Source organism: Oncorhynchus mykiss, chromosome 9 (genome assembly GCF_057628025.1).
Source record: "Oncorhynchus mykiss isolate SJ-2025 chromosome 9, ASM5762802v1, whole genome shotgun sequence".
NCBI lineage: Eukaryota > Metazoa > Chordata > Actinopteri > Salmoniformes > Salmonidae > Oncorhynchus > Oncorhynchus mykiss.
Genome location: NC_143030.1, coordinates 57,614,753 through 57,632,884, shown reverse-complemented (window position 1 = coordinate 57,632,884; position 18,132 = coordinate 57,614,753). Strand labels below are relative to the sequence as shown.

General features: G+C 42.5%; 1 protein-coding gene across 2 annotated transcripts; it reads right to left on the bottom strand.

Moving 5' to 3' along the window:
• Positions 1-626: 626 nt before the first annotated feature.
• Positions 627-17,853, bottom strand: vwa1 (von Willebrand factor A domain containing 1). Of its 2 annotated transcripts, none has more exons than XM_021616203.3 (6): positions 17,095-17,853; positions 12,151-12,708; positions 11,691-12,023; positions 11,191-11,466; positions 10,641-10,922; positions 627-2,080 (listed from the first exon to the last, which is right to left on the bottom strand). In XM_021616203.3, the coding sequence occupies exons 1-6, from the start codon at positions 17,165-17,167 to the stop codon at positions 2,052-2,054; spliced, it is 1,551 nt and encodes a 516-aa protein (XP_021471878.2). In that variant the 5' UTR covers positions 17,168-17,853; the 3' UTR covers positions 627-2,051. The 2 variants fall into 2 exon arrangements, with proteins under 2 accessions (XP_021471878.2, XP_036844201.2); XM_036988306.2 differs by lacking the exon at positions 627-2,080 and adding an exon at positions 8,074-8,503 and having other exon boundaries at positions 17,095-17,843.
• Between the last annotated feature and the right edge of the window lie 279 nt (positions 17,854-18,132).

Here is an 18,132-nt window from a genome sequence, read left to right as displayed (position 1 = left end):
AGGGTGAATGCAAGTATTGGTTTATGTTAGAAGGTATTTTTGATAACAAGATATATTTCTAATAAAAATAGATGTATGCTTTTTAATATTTTAATAAAACTGGATGTGTGATTGGATGTATAATATTTAATCATTGGGTGGATATGTTAAGGGATTTTTTTAAATCAATAATGGCTAATTATGTATACATTTCAATCAGGACTGACTAATCAGAATACTATTATGTTACTGTATAGATGTATGAATTTTCTTTTAATCCTAGTACTGAAAATAATGTGTGTAATTATAATCAAGAATTAGAACAATGACTGTCTGTTCCATGGTAGAAACGAATGAATTTATCGTCAGACTGGCTAGAATGCTTATCTACACAGGAAGACCTTGGCTTGGTCATAAATTATCTAAATTGGTGAGAGACGATGTAGGAAGGCTTGAGAACTATACTGTCTTTGTACCGGAGTGGAGGAGGGACAGGACAGTTTGAAACCTAATGACGTCATTTTCAGTTTATAACCTGTTGTAAATTGTATCATGTTCAGTACTCTCGAGAATAAACGCTAGTGCTTGATTTTGAGACTGGTCTCCGCCCATTTTATGCAAATAAGTTTGTTACAAATCCTTAGAAATGGGCTGAGTGTATTAATTTAATTGGGTATTAAACATATAGGAATTGAATTCCTCTATCAAAAACCTGGTTCAGTCTGCATTCCAACAGACACTGGGAGACAAATTCAACTTTCACAGGACAAAAACCTAAAACACAAGGCCAAAATATACACTGGAGTTGCTTACCAAGATTACATTGAATGTTACTGTGTGGCCTCGTTACAGTTTTGACTTAAATCGTCTTGAAAATCTATGGCAAGACTTGCAAATTGAATAATTTTAAGAAGAATAATGTGCAAATATTGTACAATCCAGGTATGCAAAGTTCTTAGAGATTTACCCAGAAAGACTCACAGTTGTAATTGCAGCCAAAGGTGCTTCTAACATGTACTGACTCAGGGGGTTGAATATTTATCTAATCAAGATATATTACTGTATTTTTTTTACAAATGTTTGAATTTTTCTTCCACAATAACATATTATTTTGAGTAGATTGTTGACAAAAAAAAGACAATTAAACCCACTTTGTAACACAACAAAATGTGGAAAAAGTCAAGGGGTATGAATACTTATGATACCCACTCTATGCCCCCTGGTTCAATGGCCAACCTGTATGACTGAATACAGCATCATCCAAAGTAACAGTTTGCCAATACCTCCATGTATAAGTGTTGGTGGTGATGAGTCAAAACAATCCTGGAAAATATCAGTGTGACCATCCTTTATCAAAAGCACATCTGCAACATCTCACGAGTAGAACATCTATCTGTAGTTTTATCAGTGTAGCCACATAGAGAATCTGTTTGGGATTTGTAATTAGTTCAAAGGAGTTCCTCTCTGTTATTAAGGGTTCTGTGTTCACTTGCCCTTCAATTCAAGTCTAAACTGAGATTGAGCACTTATTTATTCAATGTTCCAAAATATTACGGGTGGGTGCCTTGGGAAACATTGAAAGTATATTGCATAGTTGTTCTCTGTGCACTAGAAAAATTTTACTGTACGTTAATCTTTTTGATTAAAACTACATCTTGTATGATACCGCAAACCAGAATTAGCTTGATCTAGACTGCTATGCTTGGCCAACCTCTATCTTAAGATCATATCAAAAACAAACAGTCAAACAAACAAATGTTTTAAGTATGATTACAGGTTTTAGGCAATATGTGAAAATCTGCATTGCAGAAGATAGCAACCCACAGTTCAGTTAGGGTGCTGACTAATAGAGCAACAGTTTTATAGTATAGTAAGCCTATATGTATTGTATCAGTATCTATTAAACACAAGTGCTTTGTAAGCCAAAGGCCTCGTGTATTGTGGATGATGTCCAGAGAGGATAGAATGAACTGAGAGAGGGACGCAAGTTCAGATGTATTGTTCTTCTATCTGTTCTTCTCCTTCCTCCCTCCATCCTTGCCATAGTACAGTGCCTGTTAAACTCAGCAATGTTATGATCTGTGGCCCCAAGCCGATGCATCTGAAAGGCAGAAGGAAACAGACGCACATTAAAACCTCACACCAGTCCTTCCCAGTAGCAAGCCAAGAGGCATACCATATCAAACTGTAATGAACACTGTTAGTTAGTTGCCATGGAAACCCCAGTAGCCATAACCACAACTACCTTTTGGTGTGGTTACTTTGGGGTCAGACAGAATCTATTGGCAGAGTGCTAATTACGGAGGGCCCAGTTGGGGTCTTAGACCCCTAGAATGAGACATGAACTAGATGCAACAAAGTCAAACTTGGAGGGGGGGGGGGGGGTCTCTAAATAATACTTATTTAACTATTCTCCTACTTGTTTCAAATGCAATTTGTACTGGTACAGTGGTAAATATTAAAATGAAAGCTTATTCCAAATTAAACACACACCCCTACCTCTGTCTCATGGTTTAAACAATTTTTTCCCATGTGGCTGCATTTGTCATCCCAGGACAGTCCCCTTTCTCAGCCCCTTTTCAGGTGTCCCAACTTTTCTTTCTACAAAAAAAAGGTCCTTTCTTCAGCAAGACACCGAACGTAATTATACTTTTTTTGTGTTTTTGTTTTGTTTAGGGGGCAGATCAGCTTTAATATTGCAGATATATTGTAGCTTCCATCAATATAAGTGTCTGCATCATTTCCAATCCCTCATATATTTTTTGTAAATATATATATATATATATATAAATATATATACTGTGCCTTCGGAAAGTATTCAGGCCCCTTGACTTTTTCCACATTTTGTTTCGTTACAGCCTTATTCTAAAATGGATTACATCGTTTTCCCCCCTCATCAATCAACACACAATCTCGCCTTAATTACAAAGCAAAAACAGACTTTTAGAAAGGTTTGCAATTTTATAAATAATAAATAAACGGAAATATCACATTTACATAAGTATTCAGACCCTTTACTCAGTACTTTGTTGAAGCACCTTTGGCAGCGACTACAGCCTCCAGTCTTCTTCGGTATGACGCAACAAGCTTGGCACACCTGTATTTGGGGAGTTTCTCACATTTTTATCTGCAGATCCTCTCAAGCTCTATAAGGTTGGATGGGGAGCGTTGCTGCACAGCTATTTTCAGGTTTCTCCAGAGATGTTCGATCGGGTTCAAGTTCGGGCTCTGGCTGGGCCACTCAAGGACATTCAGAGACTTGTCGCAAAGCCACTCCTGCGTTGTCTTGGCTGTGTGCTTAGGGTTGTTGTCCTGTTGGAAGGTGAACCATCGCCCCAGTCTGAGGTCCTGAGTGCTCTGGAGCAGGTTTTCATGAAGGATCTCTGTACTTTGCTCCGTTAATCTTTGCCTCGATCCTGACTAGTCTCCCAGTCCCTGCCGCTGAAAAACATCCCCACAGCATGATGATGATGCTGCCACCACCATGCTTCATGTTGGGGTGGTGCCAGGTCTCCTCCAACGTGAAGCATGAACTCTTGGCATTCAGGCCAAAGAGTTCAATCTTGGTTTCATTGGACCAGAGAATCTTATTTCTCATGGTCTGAGAGTCCTTTAAGTGCTTTTTGGCAAACTCCAAGTGGGCTGTCATGTGCCTTTTACTGAGGAGTGGCTTACGTCTGGCCACTACCATAAAGGCCTGATTGGTGAAGTGCTGCAGAGATGGTTGTCCTTCTGCAAGGTTCTCCCATCTGCACAGAGGAACTCTAGAGCTCTGTCAGAGTGACCATCGGGTCCTTGGTCACCTCCCAGACCAAAAACCTTCTCCCCCGATTGCTCAGTTTGGCCTGGCAGCCAGCTCTAGAAAGAGTCTGTCAACTGTCAACTGTGGGACCTTTTTATAGACAGTTGTGTGCCTTTATAAATCATGTCCAATCAAATGAATTTACCACAGGAGGTCTCCAATGAAGTTGTATAATCATCTCAAGGATGATCAATGGAAACAGGATACACCTAAGCTCAACTTGAATCTCGGATCGACTTCCAGCGCCGACAGAGATGGCTGCCTCGCTTCAAGTTCCTAGGAAACTATGCAGTATTTTGTTTTTTACGTGTTATTGTTATTATTACATTGGTAGCCCAGGTAATCTTAGGTTTCATTATATACAGTCGGGAGGAACTACTGAATATAAGAGCAACGTCAACTCACCATCATTACGACCAGGAATATGACTTTCCCGAAGCGGATCCTGTGTTCTGCCTTCCACCCAGGACAATGGATTGGATCCCAGCTTACGACTCAAAACAACGACATCGTAAAAGAGGCAAACTAAGCAGTCTTCTGGTCAGGCTCCGGAGACAAAAACAAGAAGCCCCCGCGCTCAGGTCTGTTCAATGCTGGTCCGACCAATCTGATTCCATGCTTCAAGATTGCTTTGATCACGTGGACTGGCATATGTTCCGCATTGTGTCAAACAACAACATTGATGAATACGCTGATTCGGTGAGCGAGTTCATTAGAAAGTGCATTGACGATGTCGTACCCATAGAACGATTAAAACATTCCCAAACCAGAAACCGTGGATTGATGGCAGCATTCGCGTGAAACTGAAAGCGCGAACCACTGCTTTTAACCAGGGCAAGGTGACCGGAAACATGACCGAATACAAACAGTGCAGCTATTCCCTCCGCAAGGCAATCAAACAAGCTGAGCTTCAGTATAGAGACAAAGTAGAGTTGCAATTCAACGGCTCAGACACAAGAGGTATGTGGCAGGGTCTACAGTCAATCACAGACTACAAAAAGAAAACCAGCCCTGTCGCGGACCAGGATGTCTTGCTCCCAGACAGACTGAATAAAAATTTTGCCCGCTTTGAGGACAATACAGTGCCACTGACACGGCCCGCAACCAAAAGCTGCGGACTCTCCTTCACTGCAGCCGACGTAAGTAAAACATTTAAACGTGTTAACCCTCGCGAGGCTGCAGGCCCAGACGGCATCCCCAGCCACGTCCTCAGAGCATGCGCAGACCAGCTGGCTGGTGTGTTTACGGACATATTCAATTAATCCTTATCCCAGTCTGCTGTTCCCACATGCTTCAAGAGGGCCACCATTGTCCCTGTTCCCAAGAAAGCTAAGGTAACTGAGCTAAACGACTACCGCCCCGTAGCCCTAACTTCCGTCATCATGAAGTGCTTTGAGAGACTAGTCAAGGACCATATCACCTCCACCCTACCTGACACCCTAGACCCACTCCAATTTGCTTACCGCCCAAATAGGTCCACAGACGACGCAATCGCAACCACACTGCACACTGCCCTAACCCATCTGGACAAGAGGAATACCTATGTGAGAATGCTGTTCATCGACTACAGCTCAGCATTTAACATCCTGTCGGGCTGTATCACCGCCTGGTACGGCAACTGCTCCGCCCACAACCGTAAGGCTCTCCAGAGGGTAATGAGGTCTGCACAACGCATCACCGGGGACAAACTACCTGCCCTTCAGGACACCTACAACCCCCAATCTCACAGGAAGGCCATAAAGATCATCAAGGACAACAACCACCCGAGCCACTGCCTGTTCACCCCGCTATCATCCAGAAGGCGAGGTCAGTACAGGTGCATCAAAGCAGGGACCGAGAGACTGAAAAACAGCTTCTATCTCAAGGCCATCAGACTGTTAAACAGCCACCACTAACATTGAGTGGCTGCTGTCAACACACTGACTCAACTCCAGCCACTTTAATAATGGAAATTGATGGAAATTGATGTAAAAATATATCACTAGCCACTTTAAACAATGCTACTTAATAATGTTTACATACCTGGGGCGGCAGGGTAGCCTAGTGGTTAGAGCGTTGGACTAGTAACCGGAAGGTTGCGAGTTCAAACCCCCGAGCTGACAAGGTACAAATCTGTCGTTCTGCCCCTGAACAGGCACTGTTCCCAGGCCGTCATTGAAAATAAGAATTTGTTCTTAACTGACTTGCCAGGTAAAATAAAAAAATAAAATAAAATATATACTGTACTCTATATCATCTACTGCATATTTATGTAATACATGTATCACTAGCCACTTCAAACTATGCCACTTGGTTTACATACCCTACATTACTCATCTCATGAGTATATACTGTCCTCGATACCATCTACTGCATCTTGCCTATGCCGTTCTGTACCATCACTCATTCATATATCTTTATGTACATATTCTTTATCCCTTTACACTTGTGTGTATAAGGTTACAATTGTTAGCTAGATTACTTGTTGGTTATTACTGCATTGTCGGAACTAGAAGCACAAGCATTTCACTACACTCGCATTAACATCTGCTAACCATGTGGGGAGAACAAGTATTTGATACACTGCCGATTTTGCAGGTTTTCCTACTTACAAAGCATGTAGAGGTCTGTCATTTTTATCATAGGTACACTTCAACTGTGAGAGACGGAATCTAAAACAAAAATCACATTGTATGATTTTAAAGTAATTAATTTGCATTTTATTGCATGACATAAGTATTTGATACATCAGAAAAACAGAACTTAATATTTGGTACAGAAACCTTTGTTTGTAATTACAGAGATCATATGTTTCCTGTAGTTCTTGACTAGGTTTGCACACACTGGGGCAGGGATTTTGGCCCACTCCTCCATACAGACCTTCTCCAGATCCTTCAGGTTTCGGCGCTGTCGCTGGGCAATACGGACTTTCAGCTCCCTCCAAAGATTTTCTATTGAGACTGGCTACGGCTCTCCAGGACCTTGAGATGCTTCTTACGGAGCCACTACTTAGTTGCCCTGGCTGTGTGTTTTGGGTCATTGTCATGCTGGAAGAACCAGCCACGACCAATCTTCAATGCTCTTACTGAGGGAAGGAGGTTGTTGGCCAAGATCTCGCGATACATGGCCCCATCCATCCTCCCCTCAATACGGTGCAGTCGTCCTGTCCCCTTTGCAGAAAAGCATCCCCAAAGAATGATGGTTTCCACCTCCATGCTTCATGGTTGGGATGGTGTTCTTGGGATTGTACTCATCCTTCTTCTTCCTCCAAACACGGCGAGTAGAGTTTAGACCAAAAAGCTCTATTTTTGTCTCATCAGACCACATGACCTTCTCCCATTCCTCCTCTGGATCATCCAGATGGTCATTGGCAAACTTCAGACGGGCCTGGACATGCGCTGGCTTGAGCAGGGGGACCTTGCGTGCGCTGCAGGATTTGAATCCATGACGGCGTAGTGTGTTACTAATGGTTTTCTTTGAGACTGTGGTCCCAGCTCTCTTCAGGTCATTGACCAGGTTATGCCGTGTAGTTCTGGGCTGATCCCTCACCTTCCTCATGATCATTGATGCCCCACGAGGTGAGATATTGCATGGAACCCCAGACCGAGGGTGATTGACCATCATCTTGAACTTCTTCCATTTTCTAATAATTGTGCCAACAGTTGTTGCCTTCTCACCAAGCTGCTTGCCTATTGTCCTGTAGCCCATCCCAGCCTTGTGCAGGTCTACAATTTTATCCCTGATGTCCTTACACAGCTCTCTGGTCTTGGCCATTGTGGAGAGGTTGGAGTCTGTTTGATTGAGTGTGTGGACAGGTGTCTTTTATACAGGTAACGAGTTCAAACAGGTGCAGTTAATACAGGTAATGAGTGGAGAACAGGAGGGCTTCTTCAAGAAAAACTAACAGGTCTGTGAGAGCCGGAATTATTACTGGTTAGAAGGTGATCAAATACTTATGTCATGCAATAAAATGCAAATTAATTACTTTAAAATCATACAATGTGATTTTCTGGATTTTTGATTTATATTCCATCTCTCACAGTTGAAGTGTACCTATGATAAAAATGACAGACCTCTACATGCTTTGTAAGTAGGAAAACCTGCAAAATCGGCATAGTATCAAATACTTGTTCTCTCCACTGTATTAGACAAATACAATTTGATTTGATTTGAATCTCATAGCAAAGGGTTTGAATGCTTACATAAATAAGGTTTTTATTTAATCAATTTCAGAATAAGGCTGTAACATAACAACATTTGGAAAAAGTAAAGGGATCTGAATACAGTACCAGTCAAAAGTTTGGACACACCTACTCATTCAAAGGTTTTTATTTATTTTTACTATTTTCTACATGGTAGAATAACGGCGAAGAAATCAAAACTATAAAATAACACATGGAATCATGTAGTAACCCAAAAAGTGTTAAACAAATCAAACTATATTTTACATCTGAGATTCTTCAAAGAAGCCACCCTTCGCCTTGATGACAGCTTTGCACATTTTTTACATTCTCTCAACCAGCTTTACCTGGAATGCTTTTCCAACTATCTTGAAGGAGTTCAACACATTTGCTAAGCACTTGTCGGCTGCTTTTCCTTCACTCTGCGGTCCAACTCATCCCAAACCATCTCAATTGGGTTGAGGTTGGGTGATTGTAGAGGCCAGGTCATCTGATGCAGCACTCCATCACTCTCCTATTTGGTCAAATAGCCCTTACACAGCCTGGAGGTTGGGTCATTGTCCTGTTGAAAAACAAATGATAGTCCCACTAAGCGCAAACCAGATGGGATGGCGTGACGCTGCAGAATGCTGTGGTAGCCATGCTAGTTAAGTGTGCCTTGAATTGTAAATAAATCACTGACAGTGTCACCAACAAAGCACCCCCACACCATCACCTCCTCCATGCTTCACGGTTGGAACTACACATGTGGAGATCATCCGTTCACCTACTCTGCGCTCGCAAAGACACAGCGGTTGGAACCAAAAATCTCACATATCTTCTTCTCATTGGTGTCCTTTAGTAGTGGTTTCTTTACAACAATATGACCATGAAGGCCTGATTCACAAAGTCTCCTCTGAACAGTTGATGTTGAGATGTGTCTGTTACTTGAAAAATAAATACAAGTTCTGATCCCTTCTATTCTCATAGTTTCTACAGATTGTAAATTAACAAAACATTTTTGCTAAAAGTATTATTACATTATTGATCGATTGACTATGACTTTTCAAATCACCGAGTAGTGCTATCTGCAGAGTTAGCTCCAGGTAAATGTTGCAATTCTTCGGCCATCCCTGGACCTGCGACCAAAAACAAGCTATATATGGACAGTACCAAAACAAATGATGTATTGATTGTCTCTTCGCAGCAAAATCTGCAGAGCTGGGATGGTTGTTTCCCCATAACATTCTATTGGTTGCAAGAATTTTGTATAATTTAAATTGAAAAAGTTTTGAAACCGGTGTCATTTTGCGTATCAGTTCATAAAACGTGCCATGGAATCGGTACATCGAAAATCACTTCCCAAATATTTTGCAATCTATATGACACAGCTGTACATTTTTTGGTCCTTAAATGAAAGTGGTATACTTTTTTATTTATCACAATTTCCTTAAACTAATGTTGGTCTTTATGTCAGAGTTTACTAGGAGTGGTGGGTTGGAGTCAGGCGCAGAGAGCAGAGTGTTCGGTAAATCGTAATATTTATTCTCCAGCACAAAACGGTCACGCCAAAATACAGGGCGCATGAAACAGACAAGCCCAAGCACAGGACAAAACAGTCTGGAGACAACAAACACGCAAACACATCCACAACCAACAGAGTAACAATCCCGCACAAACCTAAGCGGACCTAACAGGCTTAAAGAAACATAAATCAAGAAACGAAACAGGGAACATGTGCAACCAATAAGACAAAACTAAACGAAAAAGGGATCGGTGGTGGCTAGTAGACCGGCGACGACGACCGCCAAGCGCCGCCCGAACAGGCAGGGGAGCCACCTTTGGGCAGCCGTGTATTACGGCTGCCCAAACAAGTTCCAAACTTTTTCCCCATTCCACTTGCCTCTTTCGTTTTTGCATTAATGCTGCAATTAGTTGATTGTAATTTTGTGTAGAGCAGACAATTCCATATATTTTTGTTAGCTGCATGTGTGACATAACTCCACCAATTATGTTTATGATATCATTTACAAAGATTATACCTTTTTTTAAACATTTTTTAAATGTTTTTTTTTTAAATCAATGAGTTAGTATATTTGCGTTTAATCACAATAGTTGTATTATTTGTTCTGTCTTTTCTGGTGGACTAAACTGAAATTGCAACCAACTTTCTAACAGATGTCTCTTTCCATTCATCAAATGGCGCGAGTGCACAGTGCACGGTTGGGATGCTGAATGTATTTTAGACGAGTGGACGAACATATGCATGTACTCTACTTTTTGAAGTAATTTGTTTGACAATAAGATGAAAACATCATGACTGGTAAAGTTCATGCCAAATTAAAAGGTAATCAAAATGTATTTTGACAGTTAAATTACATGCCTTTACTATTAGGCTCATACATTTTTTTTATAGGAACATCCTGTCTAGCAGGAACTATTTTGGAGTTGTTAAAACAATTCTCAGGAGTCCTAGCGACATACTACCAGTGAATCAATGTTGTAATATGGGCAACAAAAAGGCTACCTCTTCATCCAAACAAAGAGTTGGCTTGGATGGATTCAAAAGCGCCAATTCTAGGATCCAATTGAACATGTCTTTAAAATATCCATGTTTGCTCCAATTGACCAACTGAACACAACTGATATTAACTGACCCCAACCAACAGTGCTGAAGGGTTCACATCCTCATTCAAAATGGCGGCGGCCCGTTCTCTCACCTGAATGAAACTGGGCCGTGCAGCAGAGGCCCTTCCCGCGTGTCGTCCGGTATACAGGCCACACACACACTCTGGTGGCGGGGGGCAGGTGTGTCAGACGTGTGGACAGTAAGTTGGGGGGCAGGTAGAAGGAGGAGCGCTGGGCGGTGGTAGAGCCATGGCCGTCCTGTCCCTCCCAGGTGAGCCAGTAGCCCCTGAGGCCGTCCATGCTGGCTTTCCAGTCCACCTGCACAGAGTCACTGCCCACCGTGGTCAGCCGCAGGTCTGCAAGATCCGGCCTCACTGAGAAGGGAGGGAGGTAGGGATGGGATTCATTTTCCAAAGTACACTTTGGCAATATATACATTGTTACGTCATGCCAATAAAGCAATTGAAATTAAATTGAGAGAGAGATAAAAAGGCTGACGTGCTGCATCTGTACAGTGGTATGTGAAGGGTAATAGTACATTTAGCATTTTCCCATTTTATTGCTTCAGTTTAAAGACGTTGAGGCTAATCTCATACCGCATCTGTGCCTAAGAACATATCCTTAATGCTATATGCTCCTTACCCTCCTCAGTGCACACTTTGACAGACATGGCCCTCTCCTGGCCATAGGAGTGACGGGCGCTCACGGTGACCAAGTACTGGGTATCTGGCTGGAGGTTGGTCAGCATGGTGGAGTTCTGCCCCCGGCCCACAGTAGTCATGTGGAGCTTCCCCCCCGGGAGCGCTGAGTACTCCACCTGGAAGCTCTGGACAGACTCTGGCTGCAGAGGACCCCAGCTCACCCTCACACTATTGGCCTCTGAGTCCGACACCGTCACCACGGCTGGGCTCAACACCTCTGAGGAGACGATAAGTTATATGTAATAATATAATATTAAAATATATATTATCTGGTGATTTACCAGGTGCTTTTGTCGAATGTGACTTCAGAATATTCGGTATACAGTGTGCCCATGCTGGACACTACCCCAAAGATATAACATCCCAACCAACTGAGCCAACATTGTTACAATGAACAATGTAAATGTTGTAAATGTCAAATGTAAACATGTCACCTCTTACCTGGCTTAGTGGTGAAGGTGACGGAGAGGGGGTTGAGCACCTGCAGGTTGGACTCAGGAGTCAGTGTGGCTGTGTAGGTGGTGTCTGGCTTTAGTCCCGTCAGCCTGGCCGTGCTAGAGTCCCCTGGCCGGGTGAGTCTCTGGTACTGGCCACCGCTGGTACTGGGGCTGGTACCAGGCCCCCCTGCTCCTCCTCCAACCACTCCCCCACTGGGAGCCGGTCCAAACCGGATGTCATAATAACCGTTCAATCCGGCCAGAACCGGTCGCCACTGCAGCACAGCGCTGTCTGTGGACACATCTCGCACCTGGAGCCGTTCAGCCCAGAGGATCTCTGTTAGAGGAGAGACAGAACGAGACCGGAGGACTGAAACACTGGTGAAATATAAAACTCCACTTTAAATTGAAGGACCATGTCAATTGCTGTCAATTGAGGAATCAAATTGGACACACACACTCACCAATAATGGCATCCCTCAGGTCCTCGGTGATGATACTCATATCGTCAATGTCCACAAAGTACAGGTGTGACTCCACAGGTGGGGTGACCACCTGCCGCAGCACCTGGTAGTTCCCGTGGCCCGTGGAGATCACCAGAACGGCTACGCCCTCCTCTCTCAGCTCCTCCATTGGTCCAATCACATCACCCGGCTTCACCCCGTCCGTCAGCCACACTAAAACCCTGGGTAGCTCTGCCCTGGCCCCTCTGGCCCCTCCAGGCTTCAGCACCCAGTCCTTGGCCATCCTGAGGGCCTCCTCTGTATTGGTGTCGCCCCTCAGAGCCTTGGTGTTCCCCAGTGCCTCCTGGAGGCCAGATTGGGTATTGTGGGCGTCAAAGCCAAACTCGAGGCGGGGTTGGGTGCCCACCTGCAGTAGCCCCACCCTCACCTGGTCCTCGCCCAATGAGAAGGGGAGGAGGAGCTCGGACAGGAAGCCCAGCATGCGGGAGTACTCATAGGATGAGACGCTGCCTGAGGAGTCCAATAGGAAGAGGATGTCGCCCTCACAGCAGTTCAACACTGAGAGGAGAGAAAAGGAAAGGAGAGTGTTACAGATGGTGGACACTAGATTTTTACAGATATAGGGTATATAGAATATAGATTAATATCTATAGGCTATAGCTATAGAATATAATGCTAATATTATGTGAAAATGAATAACTGAATAAGTCACAGAATACTGTTGAGAATTAAATACTCCCAGAGTTAAGCAATATTTACACCACTGTGGGTCTTCACGATGGGGAACTTTCTATAAGCATAGTGCTTATAGTAGATGTGTGAGATACACTACAATTAGTGTATGTGGGAAACAGGGAAACAATGTGGTATAGTTATTTGTTTACCCACAAACTTACCGTAGAGAAGCAAACTAATTATTAATGATAGCCAGCCAAACATTTACAGGGATAAATACAATCCCAGAACTCACTGAGACTGTGTGGAGCATGTGGGAAAACCCACTACTATTTTCAACTTTCTCTCTCTTTTCTCATTCTCTCTCTGATTCCTTCTCCCTCCCTTAACTTTTTCCAGTGGTCCTCCTTCTGTTCAGTATGTGAGTGTGCACACACTGGCACGCACGCACGCACGCACACACACACACACACACACACACACACACACACACACACACAAAAAGAATCTCCCCCTCACCATCCACCTCTTTGGAACAACACTATCCCACAGTCATTAAAACCTTTATAGAAAATGCCACAAGTCTGAAAGCGGGAGAAACTGAAACAAAATGAAAAGAGGAAAAATGTGTGGAGAGGTGTGAACTGTCTGTAGAAAGGAAATGAGTGGAAAACAAGTAATTACAGCAATAAGACCAGATCAAAACAAACAGGCCAACCTAAAATAAGGGATCAAGAAGTGAGCTAGATCAGAGAAGTGGTGGCCAGATGAGGGATGGATGAAAATGCTGTCATAACATTTAGACTAGGCAACATTTTACAAATGTTCCATATTTCATAACAGTAGCACGGAACAGTGCTTCTCATTAAAGAGAGAGAGTGAGTAAGAAGGGGTGAGGGGGAGAGGGGGAGAACTGTAGGAACTCCTTATATTGGTGTTATAAGGAGGAGGGTAGGTTGGAGGTGGGGATAGAGAGAGAAATGTTAACGGGGAGGTGTGTATTGGCAGTTCCATTTGTGAGAAGAAGAGGAATGTTTGGTAGTAGACGTATACCCATATACAGAGAGAGAAAGAGAGCGAGAGAGCGAGAGAGAGAGGAAGTGAGGGATAGTGAGAGAGACGTGCCATGTTCATTTTCTAGCGTTGAGTGCTTTGGAATATCATTATTTTCTTTGGGCCCTTAGCAATTAATTTCTTAACGCTTCAATTTGACACTCGATGTGTGGTCACTGTACTGATAAGAGTGTAGTGTTGAAAGAAGAGTGTACACTCAAGCATGCACACACGCACGCATGCACACACACACATCTGGACTTTGTACTCCAGCTCTCTAAGAGGGAGGGGCTGCAGTTACACTGCACATATGGCCTCTAATGTTAAGCCCCAGTAAACTGTAGTTCTGTCTGTGTCTCTCTGGTCTCTCTATGTTTACTGTAAACCAACTGTTTGGGTCTGAACTGTCTTGTACATTAGTATTAGCTTTATTGCGGTGTTAGGTTTACAGTACACCCTGAACAAGCTTGACAAATAACGTATATTAGTGGTTACACACTGAATGTAAATTATGAAACCACAGAGCCTTCATGGGCATGGGAGTAACTGACAATAACTCTTTAGACCTGCTTCACACATGCACACACACACACATACATACACACACACACGTATGCATGTATTATTGCATGTGCGCGCACACACACACACAGCTCAGATGTGTTAGAAAAAGCCTCCTCCACAGCTCTTCTTGGTTCTAAAACATAATGTGGTTATATCACCATCAGTAGGCTATAAGTAGGATCAAAATACATAATCACAGGGGATCAAACCTGGATCATCTGTGATTCTCTGCCAGTCTTTAGTATTAAAAGCATTTATATTAGTGGAGGCTCTTGAGAGGAGGAAGGGGAGGACCATCCTCCTCAGTGAATTTAATAAAAATAAAAATTGTAAAACATTGAAAAAGTTATAATTTTTAGATAAAACTATACTAAATATATTCACATGACCAAATAATTGATTAAAACACAGTAGCCTCAACAGCACTCTGTAGGGTAGCACCATGGTGTAGCCGGAGGACAGCTAGCTTCCATTCTCCTCTCGGTACATTGACTTCAATATAAAACATTGGAGGCTCTTGGTTCTCACCCCCTTCCATAGACTTACACAGTAATTATGACACCGGAGGACATCCTCCAACCTATCAGAGCTCTTACAGCATGCACTGACATGTTGTCCACCCAATCAAAGGATCACAGAATTAATCTAGTACTGAAAGCATAAGCTACAGCTAGCTAGCACTGTAGTGCATACAATATGGTGAGTAGTTGACTCAAAGAGAGAGAAAGATAATAGTTGAACAGTTTTCAGCAAATTAATTTCTTCAAAAATGAAGGCGAAGCAAGAGAGAGAGCGAAAGAGAGATCTTTTTTATTTCATTTTCAGTTTAACTTACTTAGCTAGTAAATGCAGCTGGCTAGTTTAGTTACTCAAACACCTCAAACAGAGGGATGCTATGTTTGCTAGCTGGCTATGACTATCCAACACAACACTGAAAGTCTTCCAAGTCAAGGTAAGCTTTTCGTTTTATTAATGTATTGTCACCAGGGCCTGCCGGTCTAAATACTTACTGACTATACACTGTAGCATTACTGCATGATTGTAGCGGGTTAACTAACACATTAGTTATATTAGCTATGTTGACTAGGACGTTACTTTAGCTAATATGGAGACAATGATGTAGGCTGTGTGTTGCGGTTATGACATGGTTTGGCTTGGAAAGTTTTTTTAACCTGGTCACATACAGCTGATGTATTGTTCATTGAAGTCCACAAACAAAGGGAAAATGTGAGAGGAGGAGAGTGCATAGAGGCTAGAATGAATACATTGTGGCTACTATGAAAGTGATTAGGGGTGTATTCATTCTGCCGATTCTGTTGAAAAACGTTTCTTAAACGGATGCAAATGAAACGGAGATTAAAAAAATAGCTGAATTTGTCTAATAGAAACTCTCATTTGCAACTGTTGGACTACTGATTACACCCTAGATAAGCTAGATACAGACAAGAGTGTGTAAGGCAGTATTGAATGTGTCACTGTCTGGCCATGTGTCACTGTCTGTTTTTCTCTCAACCTGTGTGCACCTACGTTGTAAACTTTTATTCATAGGCTAGGTTGTAGCAACCTCATGATGGATATAGGGAAAACTTGAGTATCATGTAGTAGCCTAAACCTATCGATGTTACATTGAACTGGGTTGAATGGAACATGAATGACAGTCTTCCAACATGCAACAACGGCACTGACCGCAACTGATTTCTATGTTTGAGTGAGACGCATAGAAAGTAATTAAGCTATGTTAGTCAAAGCCTGTCTATTCTCTATAGATGGAAGTCTGTGTGAGAAGTCTAATGTTCTGTCTGTCCACTGTATACTTACACTGAGTCATAAAGACAGACCACTGACAGATGGAACTGACTCACCAGCAAGTTTAGTTTTCACCATTACAGTATATGTTATGAGCTCTAACTACCACATGCATGGTTGTAACAAGCATTCAGTAATTAGTAATGGTGTTATAATCAATAATTTGTTTTAATTTACATCGCATGTAATAATAAGCACAACAATTTCACATAGTGTTAAAGTCAGGAACAGATATCAACATACACTGAGTATACCAACATTAGGAATGCCTTCCTTATATTGGACAACGGAACAGCCTCAATTCATCGGGGCATGGACTCTACAAGGTTTCAAAAGCATTCTATAGGGATGATGACCCATGTTGACTTCAATGCTTCCCACAGTTGTGTCTAGTTAGCTGGATGTCCTTTGGGTGGTGGACCATTCTTGATACACACTGGAAACTGTTGAGCGTGAAAAACCCAACAGCACTTAAAGTATTTTGTCTTTCCCATTCACCCTCTGAATGGCACACATGTCAGAAAAGGCTAAAAAATCATTCTTTAACCTGTCTCCTCCCCTTCATCTACACTGACTGAAGTGGATTTAACAAGTGACATGAATAAGGGATCATAGCTTGGATCATAGCTTTCACCTGGTCAGTCTATGTCATTGGAAAGAGCAGGTGTTCTTAATGCTTTGTATACTCAGTGTATATTACTGTCAAAGTTGTAGAAATTATATGACAGATGATACAAGTATTGTGCCTTTAATATAATAACACCAGTTAGAGACACTCTGACTTCTCCTCCCTAGTCTCTCAGTCACCCCACCACTAGACCATCGGCCACCACCTGCAATGCTCACCTTCTTCAGTTGCTGAGGATTTCCGCAGGAACATTCCAACCAGTATGCAAGTAAACAAAATCCGATTCTTCATCTCAAGTGTTTATTGTGATCAATTTCGGTAGAAATAATTATGATGATATCAATAGGGTTTCCTCCAAAAATGTGTTCATTTCCTGAACCGTCGCTCCAACTGAAATGGTAATGAGCCTTCCATTCAGGATACTTAGGCTATAAATTGCGGCTTGAAACTTCATATCCCAAATTCTCACTTTCACCGAGACTTTCCCGTTTTGTTTCCGCTTTTCTGGAACATTACATTCTTGTAATATTTCCCAAAGATCAAATGTTGTCTGTTGGTTGCTCTGGTAGCCTCCGTGAGTTAGTGCGCGCAAGTTAAAAAGCGCGAGCATTCTAGTCGGTTCTTCGCTCTGACCCCCCCTCCCCTCCAGTGTTCACTCCCTTATTTCTTAACCGTCTTTCAAGACACTTCGAATAGCAATAGGCGTAAGAGCTCTGGCCAAACGTCATTGCTCTGGAAAGGTGCCCATTTTCTCATATCTTTACATTTTATGGCAAACTAGACAATCTTGCAAAAAGTGAAGAGAGTCTTTAAAATGTAAAACAATATAAGGAAGAATTTAAACTTTCAGCTTTGAAATTAACTAATGGAGATGTATAATTATCTAGACAATTAAAACTAAGAAATGCAGTTAATTATGGAGCCTTATCTGAGGGCCACTGACTTTCAGCACTAAAATCCTTGGAATGAGAGTGCCTTTTCAAGATCATAGGTCCAGGGGTGGAATGGTTTTGTGGTATTTTGGGGAAATGCCAGATGGGCTGGTCCATTTTTAGACAAGTGGGCCTGTCTGTTTTTTTGCGCAAAATAATAATGATCTGGTGAATAATGGGGGCCTCAAGGAATAAAATGGGCTGATGCGGGGGTTCTCAAGGAGAAAAATTTGCTGGTGTGGGGGCCTCAAAGGGGAAGAAATGGTCAGGTGTATTAGAAATGCCAAGGATGTTTTCTGGTTCCAGTCCACCCCTGGATAGGCC